Source organism: Seriola dumerili, unplaced genomic scaffold (genome assembly GCF_002260705.1).
Source record: "Seriola dumerili isolate Sdu_G_001 unplaced genomic scaffold, Sdu_1.0 BDQW01000190.1, whole genome shotgun sequence".
Lineage (NCBI taxonomy): Eukaryota > Metazoa > Chordata > Actinopteri > Carangiformes > Carangidae > Seriola > Seriola dumerili.
Window position 1 is genome coordinate 297,809 of NW_019174445.1, and position 27,194 is coordinate 325,002.

The 27,194-nt window shown below is 44.5% G+C and overlaps 1 protein-coding gene across 1 annotated transcript in view; it reads right to left on the minus strand.

Moving 5' to 3' along the window:
- Nucleotides 1–26,539, minus strand: part of agrn (agrin) — a 254,619-nt gene extending 228,080 nt beyond the window's left edge. The window contains exons 1-2 of the mRNA XM_022753198.1: nucleotides 26,288–26,539; nucleotides 24,442–24,703 (exon numbers count right to left, since the gene is read on the minus strand). Of these exons, the coding sequence (XP_022608919.1) occupies nucleotides 24,442–24,703; nucleotides 26,288–26,488 (463 nt within the window). The 5' untranslated portion in view covers nucleotides 26,489–26,539. The remainder of the gene's footprint in view (nucleotides 1–24,441; nucleotides 24,704–26,287) is intronic.
- Nucleotides 26,540–27,194: the final 655 nt, after the last annotated feature.

The following is a 27,194-nucleotide window of genomic DNA, read 5'->3' on the forward strand; positions in this document are numbered from 1 at the left end:
TCTACTGTCTGGGCTACGGTCCAGGCTGGTGGCGGCGGCGGCGGTGGTGGTGGATGCTTTGGCTTTGGGCTTTAACCCCCGTGGTTGAACCTGAGCCCTGCAGCTGCTCATTACTGTGCAGTGGAAGTGCTGGGATTGCTTTATGAGCCCTGGGAAAGTCAGGAGGGATTCTCTGCCCACTACAAGCCAAGCAATCCAGTTACATCGACAGTCAGCCCAGGGACACGCGGCTAGCCCGGGCTAATCCCAATATCCAATTTAAAATGTTGAGAAATGATAACCAGATGTCAAACGCTCATGTGTCTGGCTCAGAGTCCAGTGGGCCGCAAAGCAAAGGAGGTTATGGAGGACATTAGACATGAGCGCTATCTCTCCAAGTGGGACATGACTCCGTTAACCTGCGGGGGTTAGAAGTTGTCTTCTGTTCCAAGGCAATCCTTCCAAGAAAAATATTTTTCCCTATACACACAGATGTAGTTATTCTGTATGAGTTATGGCACCTAATGAGTTATGAAAACACCAGGAACCATCGTGCAAAATCTACCTTTCGGCTTGTTTAACCTTTCAGGGGGTATTTTGTAATTAATTATCTCAATTTGGTCTCCTCTCTGTTGTTCCACACTGTGAGTTTCTACAATTCCCAGCATGCCTTTTTGCAAGCCCCCACCCCAACCCCCCCAAGAAAAAATAAAACTATCATGAACTCGCACTGAACTGAGCAATGAACTTCCCATGAAAGTTGGGAATATGAGAATGTCAGAGGATGTCAGTCGAGCTGTTTATGAATGCTGGGGTGTGTCTGATCAAGCTGTTCCCCCGTCCTTAACATGTGTCGCGGATGCACTGCATTCTGGTCTATTTCTGTTAATATCAGATTATATCTCTGTGATATCTCTGGCAACTCGGCAGTAGATTCTCCTTTGTAGTAATGCGTGTAGCAGATTTGTTTCTTACACACCGCTCTACGTTCCTTCTTGTCTCTGTGTGTTCGTGAACTGGAGTCATAAATCTTTGGTTTGAGCACAAATCGTTTGGCTCGAGTTGAAACGTTCTTCTTTGCGCAGTTCACACCTTCCAAATCAAAGACACAACTGTTTGCATCTTTGTACTGATTTTAGATGCAATCCTCCTCTAAAAATGTGCTTTGCGTTTCGTCTGAGTGCACTCAGATCTCACACATTGCTGTCAAATTCGGTGGTAGCTGTATTCTATCTCAACATTTCAACTGTCTACTATAGAAAACAATCATTCTCCCAGACAGTTGGGTTGCAACATCAGGAAGTGTGAAGGTAGCTGGTGTGCTTTATGTTTGTGCTAATGACTGTTTGAACTTCTGAGTGTTTAATTATGCTCTTTGCTACGTGGACATCCAGAAATCTGAAACAAACAGCGCTGTCGTGATTCACCCTCTGCTCCTCGTCTCGGCTCACTTACTCCACTGAGAGCTTTTTCTCAAACCCCTGTAAATCATTAGCGAGCTGCTTTAATGAACAGGCTGTTCACCTCTCTCCTTCTCTCTCTCCCTCTCTCTCTAACTCCAGCCTTCCTCAACTCTTATCACCACCAATCGACAAATCCAAGTAAGCAAACACTGAGTCACTGCACCTGCGTTTCCGACCTTCAATCACGGCAAATTATCACAATAGCCTCAGTTCAACCGCTGCCTCCCACTGCAGAGCGAACGGGCACAACATGCCGATAAGAAGGAAATGAACTGAGAGCTCCTGCTCCATTAAAAGGCTGCGTACGTGGTTTACAGTGAGGAGACCAATCGAGCCCAGCTCTTTGAATCTAACTCAGGTTATAAATCTAAACCATAGATTGTTTACACAGTAATACTATTTTGTTTTGGGGAACATCTTTTCAAAAGGTCAGTTCTGCACTTAAATGGCAAAGAAGTAGGATTTTACCCACCGTAAATAATCATCAAATGTCATGTGTAAAGAAAAATATGCTTTAAAAACCCAAGTGTCACATGAAGAGTGACTTACTCACATGCACACAGCAAGAACAAAAGACAAGCTGTCTGTCTTCTCACTCAAGAGAGAAGAGCTACAGCAGTATATGGACTCTCCTGAGTACTTTTGGTCAGGGGTTGTTTTTACGTTTTGTGGTGGCAGTTTGAGAAGGCCCTTTTCTTCAACATGACCGTAATCATGCACAAAGCAAGGTCCACCAGGAAATGGTTTCGTCAGTGTGGCGTGGAGGAACTGAACTGACCTGCACAGAGCCCTGACATCAAACCTTATCCAACACCTTTGAGATGAACGACAATGACGGACTGAGAGGGAGAGACCGGGGTTCCAGGATCTTGCAGAGAGTCTACTGAGAGTCCATGGTGTTGGAATGAGATGTTCAACAATCTCGTAAAAGTCATTTTTATTTAGGCTCAGTCAGAACCGCAGGCCTGTGAATCCAGCCTGTGGCCTCTGTCTCTCTCCCCCTCTCTCCCTCTCTCTCACTGTGACTATAATAAAAGGCACACATAATTTTGGCAATGTAGTGTGAAATAAAATTCCTGAGACTTTATATAAATATAAAAAAAAAAAAAAAGGAAAAAGAAGCTGATACTGAATGGGACCATGCAGCTGCACAGAGATCTTAACCCTGAGAATCACGATCCAGTTTGTACTTCCACACAATGTCCTTATCGAGCCGCTTCATCGTCTATTGTTGGCACAGGACTGACTGCCAATTCACCCTTGTCTGTTTGCCTGCACAATACACTCCCTCCACCTATTCAGACTGGAGTGGGGTTTTTTTTGTGTGTGACTTCCCACACGGAACAGGTGAGCAGAAAAAAAGACTGAATTTGTTTCTTTCCACTGGATATTCTTGTCTGGAAAACAGTCAGACACGTCTCAGAGATCTCCAGCCTCAATAATGTCCCTTTTCTCCCTCTCACTCCCTCACCTCCACCACTCACAAAACACCTGCGTCCACAACACGGGGTTTTTGTTAAGACCTCCGTGTTGCAGGGAGCAATTTAGTGAGCATGCAGCTTCAATCAATTTCACCCCCCCGGCGTTTGAAGCTGGGAGAATGAAAGTATGCATGCTTTATGGGCTAAGAAGGCAGCTCCTGAGAATCAAAGAGGACAAGCATCAATCAAACTCAAACGTACAGTAGCTGCAGTTTGAGACTTAAACAACAGCAACAACTCTTTTTCATATCATTGTGTATTCAATATCATTGGGTTTCAGCTCATTGGTTGGACAAAACATCGTCATCATTTATATTCTTTTTCAGTGAAAGCGAAGTAAAAATTGACGATTCCAACTGAAATCGTATCATAATAGTAATAATAATATGAAGCACCAACTGCGGCACATGTGTCAGCATTCAAAAGTATTTTTTCCGGTGCCACGTATGAAACGACTTGGTGATAGCAGGACCAAGCGCTCATTATGTCTGTGAGTACAGGACACACCGCACTGATGGACGTTACAGCAGAACGAGGCCGGCGGTGCACTGACACGTGACGACATACACACAAAACATGAATGGAGGAAGGAATTCGAGAAATGTCCGAAAGTCAACAGAGGCGCAAAAGACTCGACTAAATGGCCTCCTCGGGTTTCATTGTTAACTTGAGCCGTTACTCATTGCGGGAAATATAATCAAAGATTGCAACCTGCCCGTCAGGCCGCAGCTTCCACCGGAGCAGTTAATAATAAATGGAGAGGGCACAGCGCTCTTGTTATGGCTGGCTAATTTTTGAGGCGTGAGTGTAGTCGATGCAGCACACTGAGGTCAGGACAATGCCGGGAAGAGTCTGAGGACAGGGATCAAAAGGTAAGAGCAAAGGTCGCTGACTGTGGGAGGCCTGAAGGTAATGGAGCCAAAAGCGGTGCAGGAGCTCTGAGGAGAATGAGCATGTGCTGCTTTCAGTATTCAGGTGAGTGTGTGTGTGGTTGAGTAAAGGGTGGGGCCGTCTGTAGGGGGAAAGAGGAAAGAACAACTAATGGGCAGAGGGTGAAAGCGAGGCAGTGAAAAGAAATGGAGGAAGAGAGGAAGAGGTGCCAGAAATCAAGCTGAAAAACAACTTACAGACTTTATTCATGTGAAGGTCGGTGTGTGTGGGTCTCTTTGAAGGGAATTTTTTTCTTGTTTTTCACATATTGGCAATCATTCCTTCAGTCAAGCAACAAGTGGCAAGTGATGTTGTGATAATGAACTAAGAATGAGTAGCTCACACATGTTTAAGAATGTGGTGATCAATAGAGATATGATCATTACCATGGCATAAATGTAGCAAAGTCTTTTTTTTAATTTACTTTTCTCTTCTTTTCTCTTTTGGTTTCTGTATGAATGACTCTGTAGTTTCTCAATAGTATGGTGTCTAATCTTAGGGGTGAGAGTTACTCCTATATTCTCTGACTTTACATTGGCCTGCAGTGAGATGGTTGCCTTTTCCTGTAATGTTATGTCGAGAGGGAAGGTGTAATAATACAAAATAAGCTTCAGCCTACACCCTTTCAACCAATATCGGTATGTTTTACTTCTATGTGTATCTACTATGCATAAATATTAATAAGGACCGAAATAAAATTGAACTGAACATTCACCGAGAGGGACTACCAAGATCTGGAACTTCAGCAATGGTCTGGCTGCTCCTGGTTTGTGCACAATTCTTCTGATCTTCCCAAGATCTTAGTCAGAATTATCAGCTGAGCCTGTCACTGCTGATCTGATTAGTAGTAGTAGGCACAAATCAAATCCTTATCAAAGATTATATTCGGTTTGCTTGCAAATATTTTACAGAAAAAGAACATTGTGGGATCCGTCTCTCAGATTCTGGCTCCTCCAACCTGCACTTCTTTGTATTCTTGAGAGTTAAGACTTGTGGAGAGAATACTCTGTAAGTAGACTTGTCAGACCCTTCCTCAGGTGATGGATGGGTGCCAGCAGCAGCAGCAGCAGCCTTGCCATTTATTCTCCTCCAGGTCTCTACTATGTGCTTAATGTTCACTCGGGTCCACCCTCAGCTCTCTCTGCCTCTCTAGTTCCCTATTCCCCTCTCACTTGGCCCCGCTCTCTCAGTCTCAGCACAATCAAGTGCCCCCGTCAGCAATGGGCATTTCATTACCTAAGTGCCAATTCCTTAGCAACCGAGCAGGTACTAGAGCTGTTAACCGCAAGCTGGCGACTGAATGCTAACGAGAGGGCCCATGCTAGCGCCTTAACCCTCACTCTGTAAAGTCTACATGGACATTCAGGTGAACCTACCTCTAGGTTAAGGTAATGATTTTACATGATGCGTTTGAGGCCTGAACAAGTTAACACTATCTCTACTTCAGTTTTGTCTTTCTTTAACAATGTAGGGTTTTTTTTAAAGCAGTGCTTTTCATGTTTGTTTCCTTCTCTCTGTAAATGAATCCTGCTCTGTTGATCAGATTAAGTTTAGTCCAGTTTTGACTTATATAACCTGGTATGTACGGTACAGGAAGTTTGGCTGCAGTCTAATTATGTGAATGCACATTGAGAAAACTGCTTAACTTTGAAAAGAATCTGCATTTTATGGAGGGTGAATCAATATGTCTATGTAGCCTGCTTAAATAGAGTCAATGTCTATCTGGGCCGCCGCCAGGACTGTGAAAGCTCAGTGTTTCTCTCCCTGTCCCTTTGTCCCATAAACATCCCTGTAACTTGATTAAGCATGATTGATAAGGACACTGTCAAAGTCCCTGGCACGACAAATGCTTTAAGTGCATTTGTGTGACCAGTAAGAAGCACACTGTTGCTAAAAAATCTACATTTACTGCAGTTGCATTTTAAGCAGCGCCTCGGATACTGAGCAGCGAGGAGGTGCACTGAATCAACCCTGAACTGAAGGATCCAGGTTCAAGCATTCCTGTCAGCAAGCATCCACCCTGCGAAAAGGGTCTTTGAGCAAGTGGCAAGTGAATCCCTTGCAGCTTCGGGACTACTGTGGTGCAACTAAACCACAACCTCTGACCTCTACGTCACGGGGAGGGGGGTAAGTGAAGAGAGAAGTCCCCAAAACGCTCAATAACGTGCCGCATTATCACATTAACAAAACTGTTGATTTTTTTTCCCAAAGACCTGATAACACAGAAAGAATATGTTTCTTTCAACACATCATTTTTAAAAAAAAAAGCCAAACTGTGGTTGGGAATATGGTGAATACGGCCCTCCAAAAGGGTTTCCCACTGCAGAGGAGCTTCTCAAACATCTCCCTTCCCCCAGGCTAATGATGGGTGGGGTGGGGGGGGTGGGGGGGGGGGGGGTGGCCGTCGTCAGGTAAAATGACCCTTAATGCCTTCTGAATAGAGCGGCTAACTTTACGCGGCCAGGTCATTAGGGAGACAAAAGGGCAGGCCAAACTGCAGGAGAAGACCCCCGACCCCAGCCACCCACCCCCAGGTCAAAGAAGGACTCCAAATGTAGCCTGGCTCTGCCAACACTCATCGCCCCCTGAGCCCCCCCCCCCTTACGCTTCAGTCCTCTTGTGAGCGACAGAGCAGAACGGGGCACTCCCAAGTTGGAAAGGCATGAAGCAAGTGGATGAATCTGGAATGGAAAAAATTAACTAGGATGTTTGCGTTTGGCCGCTGTTCAGTTGAGGTAATCTGAATGACTGAACGTGTGTTGAAATTGATAATAGTCCTGCACAAACATCCTCCGCTGCTTTTCTGGAAGAGGCTGACAGTCATCGCATCGAGTATGTTAACAATGTTTGCAGATGACTTGGAGGCCAGGAGGCGTCCTGAAGGACAACTGAGGGAGAGGAAGAGGAGGAGGAGGAGGGTTTGAAAAGAGAGGAGCAGGGGCTGAGTTTGTGTGCATTTCCCGGTGACATGCTGTACATGCAAAAAGAGCCCTGCGTATATACACACACACACACACACACACACACACACACACACACACACACACACACACACACACGCAGTCTCGTCTCAGTTGACTTGTCTTCAAATGTTCAATAAACTTGCGGCCCAGACATCAAAGTGGCAATGGTGTTTGTGCATGCAGGCATTTACAGCACTGCCGAGTGACCACACAAGTGCTCCCAACACACTCGCAGGCCGACAGCAAAGGCAGACAGCCAGGTCTGGAAGGAGCAAATACCCGAGAGCTACGCAACAGCAACACGCAATCCCTTCCTCTGAGGACTCGGTGAAGAATGTGGGAAGTGAGTGCTAAGACGTGCTAACTGGGAAATGTCAAACCTCTTGGTTTCCGTTTTCCAAGTTTAGACAAACACCAGTTGGCCACGTGCCTTTGTTCTACCTCATCCTTAAAACAAACTAATACAAGATGGTGAATTTCAGGCATTGATTTTAATTTTTTTTGTTATTATTACTTCATTTTGTAAAAGAGAGAAATATGCTGATTACAGCTTCACAGAGCCAAACTGGAAACCCCAAAAGAAAAGCAGCAAACCCTCACAGTTGAAAAGCAGGAGCCCGCACATGTGTGTGCACTTTTGCTTGATGTCAGTCAACGGTCAACTCATCAGCTAATTGCCTCTTATTTTAACGCACAAACAACTGAACTCATGGACAGAAAGTTAAGTACAAGGAAAAAAAAGTAGAGGAGCAACAGGAAGACCATATAACAAATCCCTGACAGCACTTGGTCATCGCTGTTATAAAAAGTTGCTTGAAACCCAAAAAGTCACTGCTAAAAATGGCTTTTTCTTTGAGTTGAGCGCCTGTCACATCCGGGGTCAGGTTACCCTGCCACGCCGGCCAACAAAGGGAAGCAGAACAAAAAAGAAGCAGCTCGAGCCCTGGCAGTGACTCCTGAAAGACTTGGTTCACTGAGAGCAATAATTTCACCTCATTTAGAACGAAATCCCCGTGAATAATCTCCCGACATGAGAACCGGTCTCGCTAACCCAGAATGGGCAGGATGAAGTGTGCTCGGGTGAGTGCACGCGTGTGTGTGTGTGTGTGTGTGTGTGTGTGTGTGTGTGTGTGTGTGTGTGTGTGTGTGTGTGTGTGTGTGTGTGGGTGTGTGTGTGTGTGTGTGTGTGTGGGGGTCCGTCTGAATCCAGACCTACTGGGACTGAGTGGTTTTTTAGGATCTGGGTGGTTCCGACAGCACAACCACAAAGGCTGAATAGATTAATACAATCTTAAAAATAAAATAAAAAACCTGCAAGTGCAAAGTTAAAAGCCAAAACGTACAAAACAGTCCTCACCTCACTTGATTGACAAGTGATCTCAGGAAAGTGCATGAGAAATTCACTGCAGCAAAGCCCCACCCCAACAGAAGATAGCAGTTTATTACCCCCAAGGTTATGATGTCAAGAAGGTTACAGTCATGATTTCTGAGTTACAGAATTAATTTAAGGCCCTCATAAATATCAAAATGTCTTCCACCCTTTGTTTTGTGTGTGTGTGTGTGTGTGTGTGTGTGTGTGTGTGTGTGTGTGTGTGCTCGTGCAGATATAAAGACAAAACGGAAAGAGACTGTGGAAAGGAGGTATGACATCTCTGAGTTCAGGGCAACATAACATTTTATCTCAAACGTGAAGATTGTGTGTATCTGTGTTTGTGTAGATATATGTGTGTGTGTGTGTGTGTGTGTATGTGTTCGTGTGTGTGATAGAGACAGAGGACAGCAGTGTACCTCCATAACATCCCCCTTCCCCTTTTCAGAACTCTCTTTATGCTTTGATGAACAGGCCGCAACAATACCCCGAGTCTTTAGAGACGCCATGGTCCCTTCCCCTTAATCCTTTCTCCTCCTGCCATGAACTTGAGATCGTGTATGACTGGGGGGGGGGGGGGGGGGGGGACTCCTTTCAATAACACCTCAAACCTCTAAAAACATTTCTTGTTACCCCTCATCTCACAAGGAGAGAGAGGGGAGATTGTCAAAGTCTGAGGACAGGTTATTGCGCCCACTGAGCTCAACTTCAGAGCTTTGGTAATCGGCCATGATGGAAGACAGGTGGTTGGGAGGAGAGGGTTCAAAAAGACAAGAAGCCAACAACAAAGGCCACCCCCCCCACCCCCCAGCCTTCCACACCCCACCAAAAGCCGGCCTCCAAGCCTTTGTCAACACTGATCTAAAAAGGAGAAGCTGTGGCGGTGGCCTGAGGGTGATAATTTACAATCTTTTCCTAGGAGTGTGTATTCCACAGTCCTCGCTCAACACTGCCCCAGCGGATACAATAATGAAGCCACCCCCGCAACCCCCGCCCCGCCCCCCCCCCCCCCCCCCCCCCGCCAAACCCCCACCATAAACTCAATCTCCCTTCAGTGCTTAATAAATGAGTGAGTCTGATAACAGTTTGGTCTCGAAGTTTGCCCGCTGATGAAAAAACTCTCTCTCTCTCTCTCTCTCTCTCTCTCTTCTCGGCACATTTCAATTCCTGTTAATTCAGCCAACCAGCGGCAGAGAGGAGCGAAATTAAAAAGTCGTCTGCTTTGCTCTCAGGAGGTTTCACACTCTGCCCCATTGCTCCCCTCCTTCATTCATATGTATACGCAAATACACACCACAATACAACGGTGCACACAATATACTGAAACACATCAGACACATGAGCAGATTTCAGTGCCACCACACTCTGCATCCATTATTGAAGCTAAAATGGAAAAAAGGGCACTCTTGGGAAAGGGGCTTTTTTTTTTTAATAAACTTCAGACTCTATCGGTTATCCGGTGAGGGGAGGTGATGAAGCGTCACCCTTTATCAGGACTGTCAGCGCTTCATCTCAAACCAACCGAGTGATTTGCATGGTGGATCTCATTTCAGCTTCTTCAAAGTAGTAATGGCCGGGCTAAAGCGAGCGAATACAAAACACAATGGCCGTGACTGACTGCAGGCAATCCACCGACTGTAAACCTTCGGGGGGCCGAGTGCCTCTCGGGCCTCCGTTGACTCGATGTCCGCCCTTTCCTTTTTCTTCTCATTTTCATTTGAGGGATAACAATGCGTCAGGCGCGACTTGTCAAAGTGACTGGAGCCTTGAAGGATGTGATGAGGGCAGAGAGAATGCAAAACAGATCATTCTGTACATGAATTTGTCTCTAGCGCAGTTCCACTCTGTTCAGTTATTTCTCATTCTCAAAAGTGTAACTGAATAAAGTAGAACAATCTCACTTCTTTGGCTGTTCTTCATTTGTTAAATTTAGGCCCAATCAGCGAGATCCCAACTCACCTGAAGCGAAACCCAGACCACAGTATGTGCACGAATTGTTGATGGAGTTGTTGACGAATAAGAATGACAAAAAAAATAATAATAATAATTCCTTGAGCAGCTGTTGACATTTTCTCTGAAATTTAATAAATCACTCTCTGGGCCGCAGGCAGAACGTTTCAAACACGAAGGCTAAAAAGTCTCGTTCTCAAGCCAAATAAAGCAAATAACAAACCAAATATGTTATTCTAGTGGTTTGAATGGTGATATACTGGTCTGTCCTTCACTGGACGTTTGTTTTGGACCTCAGGTCTAATTAGCTTCGTTACTCCTGAGCCTTGTATCAGCTACAACAGGCCACCATAAGCTCTGCTACAGACTTATAGATCTCCATAACACTCATTGTTATTACACCAATTCCTAATTTCTCGACAGCTGAAGTCATTTAATTTCTTTTCATTAAATAAAGGTCAGCAACCGATACTGTGGTTTAACAAGCGGTCAGCCAACAGTTTGGAGGTATCAACAGCTAGCTTAGCACTCCAGCAGAAGTCCGGTCCACAGTGAAGTCGCTTACTGAAAGTAGGCTAACTAGCCAGTTCAAAAAGCTTGAGACAATTTTGGAGTTGGCGGGGGTCTGATAATCTTATATCCTGGATGATACCAGCTCTCCACCTGAGCAGTCCATCTGTGGGAAACTCGAAGCAGGACAAGCCGGGGCAGCGACCTAACTTTCTAATTTAAGTACTTACATATAGCAGCTCATAAATAAATAACAATGCTGTCCCAACGAATACTCCATATGGATCAAGCAAACAGTGTGATTGGTTGTGACACAAATTGTAAACAGAAACAAGAATAACAGCTGGCGGGCAAAGATCCGAAAGAAGCCTCAAAGCAGCGGAAAGATACATATCATAACTTCCGGTCAGGACTTTCACAATAAAATCAGAGCGGAAACAGGATGCAGATTGTAGATTGAGATTCTACCCAAAGAGATTGTCATATGATCTTTTGCCCAGATCCCTATTTAGAGTTACCAGAGGGTTTATTCCTCCTCTTTTAGCAGCAGCCAGCCATCCCTCCTCCAGCTATTGTAGAGGTAAACTAAGACATCCAGTCTCTTCCTTGAACGCACAAAGACAAAAGTGATATACATATTCACATGATATTTTCAGACTAACCTAAACTGACATGTAAAACAGCTGGGTTTTTTTTTTTTTTTTTTTTTTCTTTCAGTATAAGTACACCCTGACAGGTCTCTCCATCTAGCTGTCAACTTACATACAATTAGTCTAAACAGAAATTATTATGCCGAGTTGGTTTTAGTTTGCGGCACTTAGTCAAATCTGAGATGCTTTATGCTGGTGCACAGAGCAGCCTGTTATTTGTGAGGGTGTATTCTGTCAGAGAGGATCAGTGTTTGAATAGCAATGTCTGAATATGACACCAGCATTGATGCCAAATGAAGCCTATGCTAATTGACAGTACTGCGTGGTGTCGTGTCATATATGCACAACGCCATTAAGAAATTACGGACAGACGGCGCGACAGAAGGCTTGCTGTGGCGTCGAAAGAGTGTGCATGTCTGTGTCTGTGTCTGTGTGTGTGTGTGTGTCTGTGTGTCTGTGTGTGTGTGTGTGCGTGCACTGACAAGTGTGTGGAGTTCATTATCACAAGGGCTGTGTCCTCATGAGCACAGATGAAGTCCAGAAGCATTTAGTTTAGTCTACTGTCGAGGAGGCTCCCTCTCTATCCTTTATACCTCATCTCTCAAGACACCCATCTTCCAAAAAACACAATAAAAGAGGAGGGGTGGGGGCTGTTGGCAAAGACACAGAAGCAGAGGGAAGGACAAAAAGTAGGAATAAGAGGTTCAAGGAGGGGAAAAGAGAGGAAAAAGAGGAGAGAAATCGCCTTTCAATTCCTGCCATTGTCTCGATGTAAATTGGAGCTGATCAAGATTCCGCTAGCATCGTAACCAGCAAGTTCAATCTGCACAGCCTGAACAGAGACAGAGAGAGCCATACTGAGAGACATAGAGGGAGACATAGATGGAGAACAACAGTGTGTTTAAGACTCACACACACACATACACACACCAAAAAAAAGACACACACCGGGACAAAGAGAGAGATCTGGCGTGAGTGGGAGCAACAAACGCACCACTTTAGAACCAATACAGCAATGAAAAGAAGAGGAAGGGGGTGGATGTCCTTTGGAGGAAGAGCACACACACACATACACACACACACATACACACACACACACACACACACACACATATCCTAATTTCAATACAGCAGACTTGTTGAGCTCAGATAGTCACGGGCTCACCACAAAATCTGCTTTCGTTTCAATTTAGGAGAGTTTCAAACGCGAACAAACATAAAAGTCAGCAAGTTTGTTTGATGCTTAACACCGTTACAACCCAGTGCTTAATAAATAAATGGATGAAATTTCATCATGACTCTGTGAAGTTGTTACTTAGTAGGAAAAGAATGTGGATGTCTGCCTGATCCTCACTCTGGGAATGTGTCAAGGGTTCCTGTGGGTGGTGTGAACACGTCTGACCCCGATTCCACCCCTCAACCCCTAACCCATTCACACTCCCTTTGGCCTCAGGTAAAGGCTAACTGGAGGCTGAGCTGTTGCCTTTCACTCTTCCCTTGTCTGACTAGAATGGGATGCCTGCAGGCTGGATAGACCTGCACCAGCCTGAACCCTGCCTGGACCAGAATGAGGCCCTGGAAGTCAACAGGTGAAAAAAGACCCGGGGGAATTCCAGTTGGAGTTTTGTAACCAAGGCCTGATCAAGATCAACTGTGAGTGTGGATGAGGGAAGAGAATATCAGTGTTATCTGTGCTGGCGGGGTTCCCTAAACCTGCACATTTCTCAAAGATATAAAACTGCTGCTACTCAACACAACAAAAATGAAATTAAATGCAGAGGATTTACTGTACCTCCAGAGAAACTCGATTCAAATCCTCTACACCAGAAATACATCAAATCCATAATCAATAAAAGTCCAAACCAACCACAAAGATAGATTCGCTCGACCTTTGGAGCACCTTTACGCATTCACTCCATTTATCTGAGATAAATATTTGCAGGCAGCCAATAGGAGACGTGGCATTTCATTTTTTTCTCATTTACTGAATACTTTGAGCTTGCATGCTGAAACACGGCCTGTGCTCGATGAGTTACGCTACACTGATGACCTCGAGGTAGTCAGAGTCATAAATAACAACTCATATTTTGTGTGGTGGTTTGAAATCTGCTCCATTAATAAATCCTATTTTCTTTCTATTATCCATTTACACTTGTAATTTTACGTTTTCTTTTTATATTGCCTTGTGTCTCTTTTATGAAATATGTGAAGCACGAACTGCCTTGTTGAAAGGTGCTATGAAAATAAACTTGCCCGGCCTTGCCCACTGGAGGTATTCCTAAAGTTCATGCCATCTTTAAAGGAGCTATTTGCACGTTTTGCTATTGCTACATAGCATAACATTAGCATTAACAGCTGCTATTTCTGTCACTTCTTTTCTTCTACTGAAGTTAGCATGCTAACCAACTAGCCCTGGTCTGGTTGAACCCGTCTCGTCACTTCCGATACCGAGTCACTGTAGCGTCCAGTCTGCCCTGAAGGAGTAGTGCAGCACAGAGTACATATCATAACCTCTTGTATTGTAAATGCAATGACAACTGGAGCTCTTAGTGAGACTGATAAGTAAACAGCTGGTAATGCTAGGCTAACTTTAGCTATGTAGCAATAGCAAAAGTTACATACTCAGGAAGTTCTATGCCAGTAAAATAATAAACCAGCAGCCAATAGTCAGAAGTCTGAAGAAAATCTCATCAAATCCATTGACTTTTTCAGTATTCAATCAAAACCACCACGTTTACATAACTTTAACCAAAGTGTTCTAGTAGCCTAAAACTAGCAACGCATGAACCCCAGTCTCCAGTACCAAAGTCTTGCGTCATAGACCTTAAACTCATTCTTTTGTGAAAAATGCTGAAATAGTGGTTTGAAAAAAGAAAAAAAACTTCACCTACCATACAAACATAATTCAGAAAGCTATTTCCTCCTTCCTACTTGGCAAATTATTAGTATATAGATTTACTGCATTGTGTCAACTAGCTTTTGTGCTTGACTTTCAGCCGAACTCTTTGAGCTTGACAAAGCTAATATATCTGTCATTTGCAAAGAAACACTGCAGTGAACTTGCAAACAGAAAGAGGTTTGCCCCAGAATGAAAAAGGAAAAGCCGGATTTATCTACAATGCTCTTTTTGTGACAACCCGTCCAAACAGGCCACATAGCCTGCTGAAAAACCAAGACACTCATCGCCTCCATCCATCTCAATGCTCATATATTTCACTAAGAGCCCCCTGAAACATATCTGCTTCAAGTGCTCTTCCAGGACTTGCCTCTGCCCACTCACACTTCTCTGAGAGTTGGATAGAAACTTTTTTTTTTTTTTTTTAAGTTGTTGCTGTTGCTCTAATGGTCACAGAGGATTTGGGGGCACTTCAAAATGGCTGACAGTGCGGTACGGTATTAAGGCCACAGTGCCTGGTTAATAGTGTACAAGGCGCTTCGGAGTGACAATAAGGTGGAGCTGGGAGAGGCTGATCTGGGCATACCTCTGGCAACAGCTCACAGTCTGTGATAGAACTTGTTCCCTGAGGCCAAGCCTCTCTGAGGCGCCACGCTTCTGCTGGAAAATGCTGAAAGCTGCCTCATGGCACTCTCTACATGTCTGCTCCCTTTTTTGTGGGGGGTAGGAGCTCTGTGTAACAGAGAAGCACAAGCCAGATAATACTGATAATACAGGCATTTCTAATGATTTTCTGGAGGTTGAGATGTCATGTAGCAGCTAATGTGATTAAAAACGACAGGGTGCGTTCAGCCAAATTACAGGTAAACATTAACCCTAATGGTGTATGTTCAGTTTTGTGTGCTCTCACCTCATTCTCGCATTTTCATCCTTCTATTTCCTGTCATTTCACTGGCTCATACCTTTCTTTTTTGCTTTCCTGTCACTCTATATACTCTTTTTTATCCTTTTCCTTCTCCTCCCCGCTTCTCCAGTCTGCCCTTTCTCTGTCTGTCTCCAACTCTCTCCATCACTCATACTCTTTAATCATGGACTTCACCTTTCTTTCCTTTCTCCCCGCTTTATAACCCGTCACACTTTCTCTGTTGCAGAGCTATTTTTCCTCCTCACAGTTGCACTCAGTTCCTCAAATAGTGAACAAAATGGGCTCTACAGAATACAGAATACAGAGTACCAAAAAACCAAACGCACAGAGGACCCTTTAAATGCTACAGATCTGCATTTAAAGACTGTGGTAGCTTCTGAATTTAAGCATGAGAGCTTAAGCATGTATCTCATTGTGCTCCACGTGTCTCACAGCCTTACAGCACCTTGAATTTCCATTTTTGTGCAGGCTCACAACTTACTGCACACCAAGGCCATTTTCCCCTGCAATTATGTTTCACATTTCTCATTTGCTTCTGAGCATCTCGACTAACTAGCTGAAGATTCGTCTTCAGGTTTCTTCTGCTACTGATAAGGTCAATCACATCATTTTAGATTATTAGACTCACAGATTTTGGCCGCTGATTGCAATGAGCTCATATGGTATTCACATCATATCATATTAGTTTTACAACGAGCTGCTGGCTGGAAAAAAAATGTCATCAGTGCGTTGTTAGATGGAACCGGAAAAAAAACATGCTAAAACAATTCTATTAACGCAGGCAGAATGTTTCTTAGCTTAAGTCACATTGCTCTTGCTCCCTCCATTTAATGCAGCTGGCATTAGCTAATTCCAAGTGGTTCATGTGGTAACTCAGAACTACTACCACAACCCCAAAACAACTCCTCTGTGTGCACCGCTCACTACAAGTGAAGAAGGGATTTCAGTGATGCATTACTGTGTGGAGTCTGTTCATTGTTGAAAGCAATAACAAAGCAATGACTGGGTCAGAACAGGCCGCATTGTGTTTATGTGTCAACCTGATGGAGAGACAGTAACGTCTGTGTGTCTGCATCCGTGTGCGAGTATGTATGTGCCTGTGTGTGTGTGTGTGTGTGTGTGTGTGTGTGTGTGTGTGTCAGGCTGGTGAGACATCCTCAGCCAGATATCTGTGTTTGTCTCTGAAAGCCATCACGTCCTTGCCATTGTTGGCTAAAACAACAGGGGCAGTGCCGAGTGCCTCCCTCCAGCCAGAGAAATCTGTCAGCCTGGAGGGCAGGCAGAGAGAGCGAGAGAGAGAGAGAGAGAGGGGAAAATTCCTGTGAGGTTTCATCTGTCAAGAGAGTTGTCATCTTAAGGGGTTTGTCAGAAGATACATTCAGTATATCCCACATCTAAAACTCAGTAAAACAAAGGAAACTCTTACATTTTAGATGGCATTAAAGCACTAATCTCTCCTCTTGATTTAATCCCTGTAGCAGCTCAATATCCTTCATCAATACACGTATCTGTTTCATTCATTAGTAAGATTAGCTAAGTGCATCTTCTGAACATCTTGGGGAAAAATTCAGATTTATTACAACTTGGATTTTATTTAAAAAAAGAGCAGTCAAGCGATTTATCAAGTTCTAATAAACCACTATTCTCCTTTAACTGACTTTAAATAATTCACTCCGGTTCTTGAGGAAGTGAAGCGAGAGAGAGAGAGAGAGAGAGAGAGAGAGGCATATGGAATTAGGTCAGAGGCTGGTGACAGGTCTGCACCAACTGCACCTGGTTGTTAATACTATGACAGCTTTACAGGACATGGGATTCCAGTCTAATTACAGGTGGAACTGCCGTGAGATGGGAACACTGGGAGGAGGAAAATGACGACTGTGAGAATATAGAAGACGGAGGCCGGGAGCGGGGGGGGGGAACGGGTGGAGGCAACAAAAGACTCCGGGAGAAATAAATCCATGGCAAAGGTAAGAATGGAGACATGAAGTGGGATGGGTCAACAAACTGTCATATATAAGAGACACATCCACACACACGTGACGACGGACAGACACATGTGCAGGTCATCATCAGAATGTGAGAGCGTGATTGAAGATGACAACTTAAAGCAGGAAGAAAAATAAACACATAATGGCGAACACAGATGGAAACCGTGGAGGACAAGTCACAAGGGAGAGAGAGAGGGAGAGAGAGAGAGAGAGAGAGAGAGAGGTGCTCAGCCGGGGTTCACCGTGACAACCCATCGACAGAGAGACGGAGGAGGAGGAGGAGAGGAAGTAACGGAGACTGGGTTTTTGTCCAAGAGGTAAAATAGCACAGGAAAAAGTCATGAACATCCCATGATATGTTTATGAACATGAGACCACCGGCTGTGAAGTCTCCCCCGCTTCCTGTATGCGCAGCATTGTGATGTAAACTCAGACACACATAGGATCAGATTCAACGTAGGGTAGGGTAGTTCATGTATGTGATTTGTTACGACTAAATGTTCTATCGTTGCAACAGTTAAACACCGTCAAACCCGACTCCTTACCCTGCACAGAAGCCCTGATCTCAGGCCTGTTGACCTTTGGGATGAACTAAATCACTGACTGTGAGCCAGGCCTTATCGCTCAACATCGGGGCTCCATCTCGACCACGAGACAACAGGGAACACGGTCCAATTTACCAGCATTGGGTCAGTGCACTTTGAGCCCACATCCAGAAGGTGACAGTAAGTAATTAACCCCTGCACCACATTCTTCCTGTTTTTATCCAGCCATGACGTAGAGTTACAGTGTGTTTCCAGAGGAACGGTTTATCAATGAAATCTTTAATGTTTCTACAACTACAACGAAAAGAATTTACAGGGCAAAAAAAAAAGACATTTTTCATTTTCTTGCCTTTTTTCTTATTGATCTGAGCCGCTCTGGAGTGAGTAGAGCAGAGCTGACCTAAATACAAATCACATTAGGGCTTCTGCTGACTCCCTTGGTGTCCCACCAAAACCCTTTTCTCTAAACCTGATGTTTTTGGCGTATTGACAATAAGTAGCTGCACTTGCCACAGCAGCTGCCCTGCTTCAGAAATGCAGGCTTGGAGCAGGAATTTTGTCACTGATCCAGTTCCCCGGAGGGAGCCCAGATCTCACGCAGGCTGCTGCTCTGAGCTCTTTATGTCTGGGAGAGAAGAGGGAGGTTTCCGGGTCACTGTACATCCATGTCTCTGCCCAGAGCCTCCCAGGTCGGTTCCACTTTCCTGTTCCAAAACTAAAGAAAAGCTTAACTGGGACTTTGACACCAGCTAACTTTACATCTTCTATTCTAGTCAACACCATTTGACAAAGACTGCCAACTCTATTATCAAATTACTCACTAAATGAATCGATCATGCAGCATTTCACCAATGAAAACCGGGAGCTGCAATGTCGGAGACCTTGTGCAAGACAGTTTAAGACATACTTCTGCTCATGGCTATGCTCTGCATGAACATTCAAATAAGAAGCATCAAGAGTTTCTGAATGTCTTTTGGCCTTAGGGCAGGAAGCTAAGAAGAACAGAAGTGTTGAGCGCTTTGCAAGAGACATTATACAGTTATTTTACAAATTAAAGGAATAAATAAAATAATCTCTTGGTGCATTGCAGGTACAAAAACTAATAAATCACAACAATAAATTTATAGTTGTACAGTATATTTGGACAGGTTTGATGTTACAAAGTATGTCTGTGTGTACACTGTCGGGATGTTAACATCTGATTGAAGTGACAGGCATGTCACTACATGTAAGTGCCTTGGCGTATTATCAATACCATCTATGATTCCTATCAGCATGAGAGTGATACACTCCTGGTTCAGGCTGGGATACAAGTCAAGGTAAACAGACTGTGGTTAAGTTGTCTGTTCCTCCTTTGCTCTCCTCCATCTTTCATGGCTTTTTCATTTCAGACTCCTTTATTGCTATGCCAAGCAGGTTCTCCACTCCCGCATTTTTAATTAAAATCTAAAATGTGCAATAACTCTGGAGACTCTGGGCTAGCTGGCAAACAGGTCCATTGGTCTTGTTTCTCCCTTCAAGCCTTTGTTGCCTATTTCATCAAAGCCTTCCATCAGGCCTTTCTGTTTGTCTAATTCTGTTCACTCCGCTCCATAAACGCTTTGACATAAGCCACACAGGGTACACAGATTTAGCAAGGGTGCACCTTTGTAGAAAAGCTCTACGCCGAGCAAATGAACTCTCACTCTTAGATTATATCCTAATCCATTCAAGGACCCTGAGAAAAAATCCAATTCTCAAAGTCAGTCTTCTTGACTTCCCATGACTCCCTGAAGACAAAAGGCTGCTTGTGCAGACACGGACTGGATAAAGACCCCGGTGCTTTAGTTCAGTCACCTGGGTGCGGCTTCATAGTGTTCTCACACACTTTCCACAGCCACAGTGAAATAACCTCCATCTCTCGTTTGGAATTACCCACAAACTTTTTATATGAGGGAAAGTCAAATATATAGAAGGGTGTCATGCTTCAGTGTTCTGCAGTGGTGTTCTAATCCGTCTCTTGGAGAGATTAAAACATGAGCTGGTGGTAGTAAAGCCTGATATCTAAATTATAAGGCAGCAAATTTAGGCTACAGGAAATTCCAGAGTGTTTTACAGCAGAGGTGGACCGCCACACCTGATATTAACACTGCCTCACCTGAACTAAGAGGAAATTATTACACTTGTATGAAATAAAATGAACCTTCAGAGAAAACAAACCAGCCATATTAAGCCACATATTTAATGAGAGAGGTTTCTGTTTAGACCATCATCTAGCAAAACTTATCATAAGGATCTCAGTTCAGCTCAATGGCCAAAAACCAATCCTAGTCTGGCGTATCGACATACTCTCAACATCACATGAGTGTCTTCCAGGGCACCGAGTCACTTATTAACTATTGTTGTGAAGTGATCCCTATATTTTTTATTTTTTTTTGCAGGAAACTTTTAATTGTTTTTGAAATAAAGGGAGTCAGCTGCTCCGTGTGTGATTGGCATGTGTGTTATGAAAATATTGCGAGGAGATACCATGGATACAAAAACCAAGAGTGTTCACTCCTCTCCATTTTTGCCCTTATCATTCTATCATTATCTCCTCACATATCAGGAAGGTTGAGGAGAGAGGGAGGAGGCAGCCAGGTAGGAGCTTGTACAGGTTAGGAATTCCAGGCGATGATGGGCCTCCTCCTTGCACAAACAGTGGGAAAAAAGTTTTCCATGAGGCCAAGGCTCATTCACTGAAGGAGCAGTAGAGGAGAAAAGAGGGCGGGGGGGGGGGGCTCAAACAGTCATCCCACATCCCACCCACCCCGAGGAGCATTCCACAGGACTGTCTGCTCGCCCATCATTAAGCAAGACCACCTGCTGGCGAATCAGGACCCCCATCATGTTCTCAGCAGGCCTGGCTAACCCCATTACCAGCGAGCCTCTGGACTGCTGTACGCACAGATCATAAAGAGTCAGTGGTATGTAGAGCAGTAAAATGCTACTCATTAACATCCCACAAGGACTTTTGATTGTCCAACCACTGGCTGCACTCAGCATTGCGTATTTAAATAGATGCAGCATGAAGGGACAAAGAAATGATCTTTGATGCAGCTGGTGCATGACTATGCACTGACTTCTGACTGGCTGATCTCTGCTCCTCTAAAAAGAGACAGATTTAAAAAAAAAAAAAAAAAAAAAAAAAAAAAAAGGGGGGGGGATCAAGACAGAAGGAAGAAACAGCCCTTTGTTGCTGCTCTTCGTCAGGGCCTTGAGGGAAAGACTTTGGCATCAAGTCATCAAGAGCTGAAACAAAAGCAGCTGATAAACAGAGCAAGATAGATAAGATCTCCCTGTACGCTCAACACTTCTCCATCAAGAGGGCTTCCTCTCTTCCAAACCCCCAACACCTCCTCCTTCTGTCTTTGTTGTCATTAACACAGAAAAAAAATGAAACTGACAATAAACACTGCACATACTTTTTTTTTATTTTTTTATCTTCTTACCCTTTTACAAAAATCTAGAGGACAAGGCGTTCCGTTGTGCCTTGAATTACCACTTTCATCTAATTTTACAAAACTAGAACTTCATTATTGTTTCCAAAGACACAGCAAAATGACTGTATTTCATTCCGTCTGACACATTATCTGTGAAGTCTCTGCGCGGCACAACTGTAACACAACGGTAACATTTTACTGACTGTGTGGCTGGAGGACCAAATAAAGAAAGACATCCGGTGCCAAAGGCCCTCTGCTTATCTGCCCTGGCAAGATGCAAATTCAACAGTGCACATTTAGAGTTTAAGAGTCACACTTTTTGCTATTTCAGTTTCTTATTTCAGCCACAGAAATGCCTCTGAGGGCGTCGGTAAGTAGAGATAAGGTGTAAGGAAACAGAGAGACGGCCCCTTCTTTTTCACAGTACATACGGCATACAGTATTTTAAGAGTCGGTCAGCACTGCAAGTGTTTACTGAGATCTTGTAAACACTCCTCTAGGGAGGGCCGCTCTGTGGCAGATGAAAGCCTGTAGCCAAGTGATCGCATACATGGACTGAGTGGCCCTGAAGTGCCACCGCCCAGTCCGAAGAGCACAGAGGTAGAGAGAGTGTGAAACATAACGCCTGCAGGCATCTCTCTTCGCCCAGCCCTGATCCAAACTCTTACAAATACACCACAGCAAACACAACATCCCTCACAGTCCACGTCCTCACATGTACAAAAGAAATCCTCTGTCTTTCCTTCATTCTACATCACTCATCTTATTTTCCTTCATGTCTGAGTCCTTCTCAAAACTCTCATTGGCAAGGAGCTCACACAAAGCCTTTTTTCTTCCACCTTAGACAATGCACCTCCCCACCTAGCCCTCTGCCAGGCATTCCTGAGTCTATCCTAGCTATCGAAAATGTCAAGAATGAGGGGAAAGCAGAGGAGGGTACAATGAGCACTGCGGCAGGTAGAGTCTTGTCCCGCTGCACTGACATCCCACAGTCGCCGGGGGTAGCGGTTGCATAGAACGGATGGGATCTGACTTGACTCTCTTAATTAAAACTCTGCACTGGAACAAGCCTCAAAGCTCCTTCTCCTCCGGATGAAGGCATGCCAGCTAATTATCGGAGCCAATTTCACTCCCCAAAAACCAAATACAGATTTCATGGTAGGATCTGCACCTGACAATTGTCCCTGGGTATTACTCTTTGAATGATTAGTGCATAAGAAGCTCCGCAGCCTTCCTAGGAAAAGGTTCAATCACTTCACACGTCTTTAAACTAGCTTCCTGTCTAACTTTTGCCTGATGACTTCTTGAAGAATTTCCTTACGGCTATTCCTCCAACTGTAAGGCGATATGAGAAAATCAGGTTTTGTGAAGTAAACCCTCTTCAAACACAAAGCCCCGAAACAAAAAGGGCACATTCTAGACAGTCTGTCAGAGCCAAGAAACTCCCCTTTCCTCAACAGGAGTCCAGAAAGAAGAAAAGGGGGCTGAATGAAAAGGTTAGCAGTGCACTGTTTCGTGCCTGGACAGACAAACAGAAGAAGTTTTATGTGTGTGCCAAATGCAACTTAACACTGCAAACAAGCTCCATCCATTGGAACATCCTGCCACCCAGAACTGTTCAGAGGAAAGCACCCAGAGTATAGACCCTGCAACTCCGAAACAGTGATTTCCCCAGAAAGACTTCAGCAAGGTGATTCGTGCTCTGACTCATTTCCCCCGGTGTACCCCGGCCAATCTAAGTGTTAGATTCAAACTCTGAACAGCTGCCAACATTGTCAAGCACCAGTAAAAGTTAAACAGCAGCAAGCTCGCTGCTCACTGGCATGGGGGCACAGGCTGCTACACTCTCACAGTCACGGTAGATGCTGAGATTTATTAGTCATGGCTGTATGGTCCGTCTCATAAGAGCCTGACAAATTACTTTTCAACCAAAAAAGGACTCGGAGGAATAAAATAAAGCAATAAGCCTCAATAGGCTGTGGTTTACAGTGATTTGAGAACAGCTAAGGGGCATTGTTAGGCACAACGCGGAGCTGCTGTAAAACACAGCTTTGTGTGGCTTATTGCTTTTAGGAAACAGTTACTACAAATACCTGCCAACGTTTCATAAAATAAACACACAGCAACAAGAAAATGCAATAATTTATTGATAGCAAATAATCAGTCTCCTACCAAGCGACATTCAGCAGAATGGTTGCCAAGCAACACAAAGACGCAGTGGACAGCATGCTTAAAGATTGGGGTGATTATTAACATTCATCTGTATATCACCAGTACTTGTGCAATTGTTGATGTACTGTACAGTTACGTTAGCACTGCTCTTTGCTGTTACAGGGGTGTTTGAGTCTGGACAGGTGCGTTTTAATTGTGCGGTGCCAGAAGCAGGATTAATGCTGCAGCATCTTCTCCCGCAGTAGTTTGGGCAGCAGTAAGTCACATTTATGCCACGTCACTGACATGATTAATGATACGTCAGAATTCAACAATTAAAGCAGTGATACTGATAAGAGTGCGGCCAAAGGTGTGTGTTTATACAGTATTGTACCACAGCCTCGAACGCAACTCAGCCAATCATATAATCCAAGGACTGGAACTATCTGTGTTAGAAGTATTTAATTAAGTCTTTTCAGTTAAGTTCTGATATGCAAATCAACGACAACGATGTCATCTCCACTTTTCCCTCCCAAAGACCCATTAATTTCCTACTTTCTATTCACTGTGTAGTTTAAGAATAAGTTAGTGTTTCTTCTACATTGAAGTAAAAATGGTGGGAATCGGCGAATCAGTTGTAAAACAGTATGGGAACCTGTGTAAAGCTTTTCATGTCATGTGTTACGTGAATGTAGGTGTTAAGCAGTTTCACCTCTGACTTAATAAAATGGCCAAGCCCAGCTACAGGGTGCAAAGGTCAGGAATCATCGCTTAAGCACTCAACCCCTGTGCTCAAGGTGTTTACCAGCCACCTCGAGGGTTTCGCTGGGAAAGGCTGGAGCCTCACCATGGCAACAAAGCTCCTGAAATGACTCAGGTGTCCCTGTTTCATGCAGTTCTGGGAAACTTTGACGCTGTGAGCCTGAGGCTATGTAATTTCAGCAGCCGCCAGTTTATGAAATCCTTGCCTCTTTAAGTGATTTACAATTACTGTGTCTTCAAACCACAGCATGAATCCTAAATCTCTCACACGTAACAAGCTATATTGAAACATATGACAGCAAAATGACTTATGAAACACCAATGATAAGCTTCTCTACGTCTTTACCGTACTGAATATTCCTGCCCATAGAGAACAAACTTCAGGCCTTATTCCATTAACAAGAAACTGGCTGCTTACCTTCCACACAGTGCTCCACGTCCTCCAGGTTGCGCAGGGTAATCCTCATCAGACTTGAGTTGAGCATAAGTTCGTTCTTGTGTTCTGGTCCCATGGACTCCGGGGCGGGGTTGAGAAAGAATATGCGAGTGTCGCCCGTGGCTACCTGGTTGTCGCAGATGCCAGGGTTGCCAAAGCCACCGATCATCAACTTGTTGCCGCCATCCAGGAGAATTTCACGGTTGACATTGGACTTCCCTTTCAAGTAGCGCCACACCCTCACCTTCAGTCAAACAAGAACAAAAAGATGGCACACTTTTTTAGCATTTTGTCAAAAGTAAAATCTTATTTTCATTTATAAGTGCCTACATGGCTGCTGTTAGAAAATGTCCAGATGTCCCTGTCTGGCTCTGGGAAATCTAAATCAGGATTTAACCTAGAATGTTATTGACACATGTGCAAGCAAAACATCCACTGACATTGTGGGTTATAACAGAGATTCTTATTCTACTTTAATAAATCTCATACAAAAGATTCAGGTACAGATTTTGTCCAGCCACTGGAAACCAAAGATGCTACATCACAGGAAATGCAGCAAAGGCTGCTTTCTGCACAGTCATGAGGAAGCTCGCCCCTTCCGCTCCATGTTAGCTGTCCTGTCTCATTTCAGCACTTGGTGGTGGTTTCTGTTTCCAGAATGAGAGCCATGTGCCTCTAATCTACTCCATTCATTCACTGGGAGACGGGAAGCCAGTGGGCACTGAGGAAAAGAGCAGCAAGGGAGCTGACCAAACACAACTTGTTTATTTTGACAGATTATGGAGAGGTCTACCACAAGTCCATGATCAGGCAAAAGTTAGCTTCACAATGACTGGCCACAGAATGAGGACAGAGGAAGGCTGCTTCCTGAATGAAAATTTGCTTATTTGAGGAATGGTGGATGTTTTTTGTTTTTTTTCCACCATGGCCATTATGTTGTCCGTCAACCGGAGACATAATTTCCTGATATAAACAGCATCTGAAAATGTAGAGTTTCAGGTCTATCATGCACAGTGACTAATGACAATGTAATGCATGATTACACATCTTTATTGCTTTGGGCACACCTCTCAGCACTTATCAGTTTTTTCTCCTGAGAAAAAAAAACAGTTTTATTGTCTCTTATAATAATATAACAGTGACCTGCAAATAACTGTACTACTCTTTTGGTTGCTTAAAATATTTCTGTGGTGCTTTGCAGCGATGTTATTACATATTATGGACTTTTTTTCATCACTGTTATAGCCACAAGTCATAAACCTCAAGTGTGGGATGCAAGTGGTGGCATTTGTCTGCACCACTTCAGAGTAAATCAAGATTCAGAACAGCATTTTTGCAGCCACTGGCAAATGATAAGTTGCATGTTTTCACATTTCATGACTAGAAAATCAAGTGAGAGCTACGGCCAGGGTCCACCGAGGGCCCGCTCTTCTGCTGCAACATGTTTGGGATGATTACATGGTCGGTCAGGCCTCCCCTGTAGCTATATAATTGGTAAGTGGAAATAAAAAAAACACAACATCTATCTATTTCTGAAGGCAAAGTGGATTCACTGTCAGCGTCCATGTAACCGCTGCCAAACGCTTCTGGATGAATGAGTTTGTAAAATGTTTTTCAGGCAAGCCTCTGATGCCGCTGAGAGAGTTGGAACAAACAAAACTCGGTGCTAATGGCTTCCATCAGCTACACGAGGGGAAATCTATTAAATGATAATGTGACTTCTTGTCGTGTTGCTGCCGCGCAGGAGGCAGGTGTTTTTTCCTTGAAGCAGTGCTCTCCCGTGGACACTTCACTTCACCGTTTCAGGAACCACATTAAAAACACTTACCTTGCACGAATAGGTGTTGTGAACCGGGTCCATGTTAATTATTTCGTCCACGGTGCCGGTCAAAACTATGTTGGCCTCTTCTTCCCTGTCCTCCAAGTCTTTCTCCGGGCAACTTGCGGCGCAGCGCTGCCACAGAGCCACGAGCAGCCCCGCCAGGAGCAGCGCTGTCCGGCCGGCCCGGACTGTCCGATGGGAACCCATGAGCACCGCAACGGATGTAACCCGAAAAAAGTAAACTTTCCTACAATTAAATTTCACCTGACAACAAACTCCAAACTCTTTCGACTGCGTTTAAATGTTGCACCGAGCCTCCTTTCCACTACTTCCCTTAAGGACTACCAGTGTCTCTTTCACTCTGCAGCCCTGTTCCCCGCATCTGCAGCCCGGGTTAAAAATCCCTCTCTGCCGCCGCCGGCTGGGAGACCAGGAGGGAAGAGTGGAAGGAGGAGGAAGGAGGAGGAAGGGGCAGGGAGCTCTCTCTCCAGGAATGTAACCGCACTTCTGTCTCCCCCTCTCTTTTCCCCTGTCTCTCTCTCTCTCTCTCTCTCTCTCTCTCTCTCACACACACACACACACACACACACATTCACACTCACAGTGACGCTCCTGGATTTGCATGCAATCTGAATTGCTGATCCCACAAGTGAGGGTGAGGTGGGTGGTGGTGGTGGTGGGGTGGGGCAGGAGGGCTGCGCGCTGTGATGCCTGTAGAAAGTGGCTGTCCAACGCCGCCCCCAGTCGGACATAAAGTGTCTCTACCTCTGGTCCTCATCAGTGACAACCCCCCCTCACCACCACCACCACCACCACACCCCGAGACCCTGCAGATGTAGTTAGGAGCAGGCAGGGATCCCATGCACTCTGACAGTCTCTAATAAGGTTCACATGGTATATTAGACATTCATTA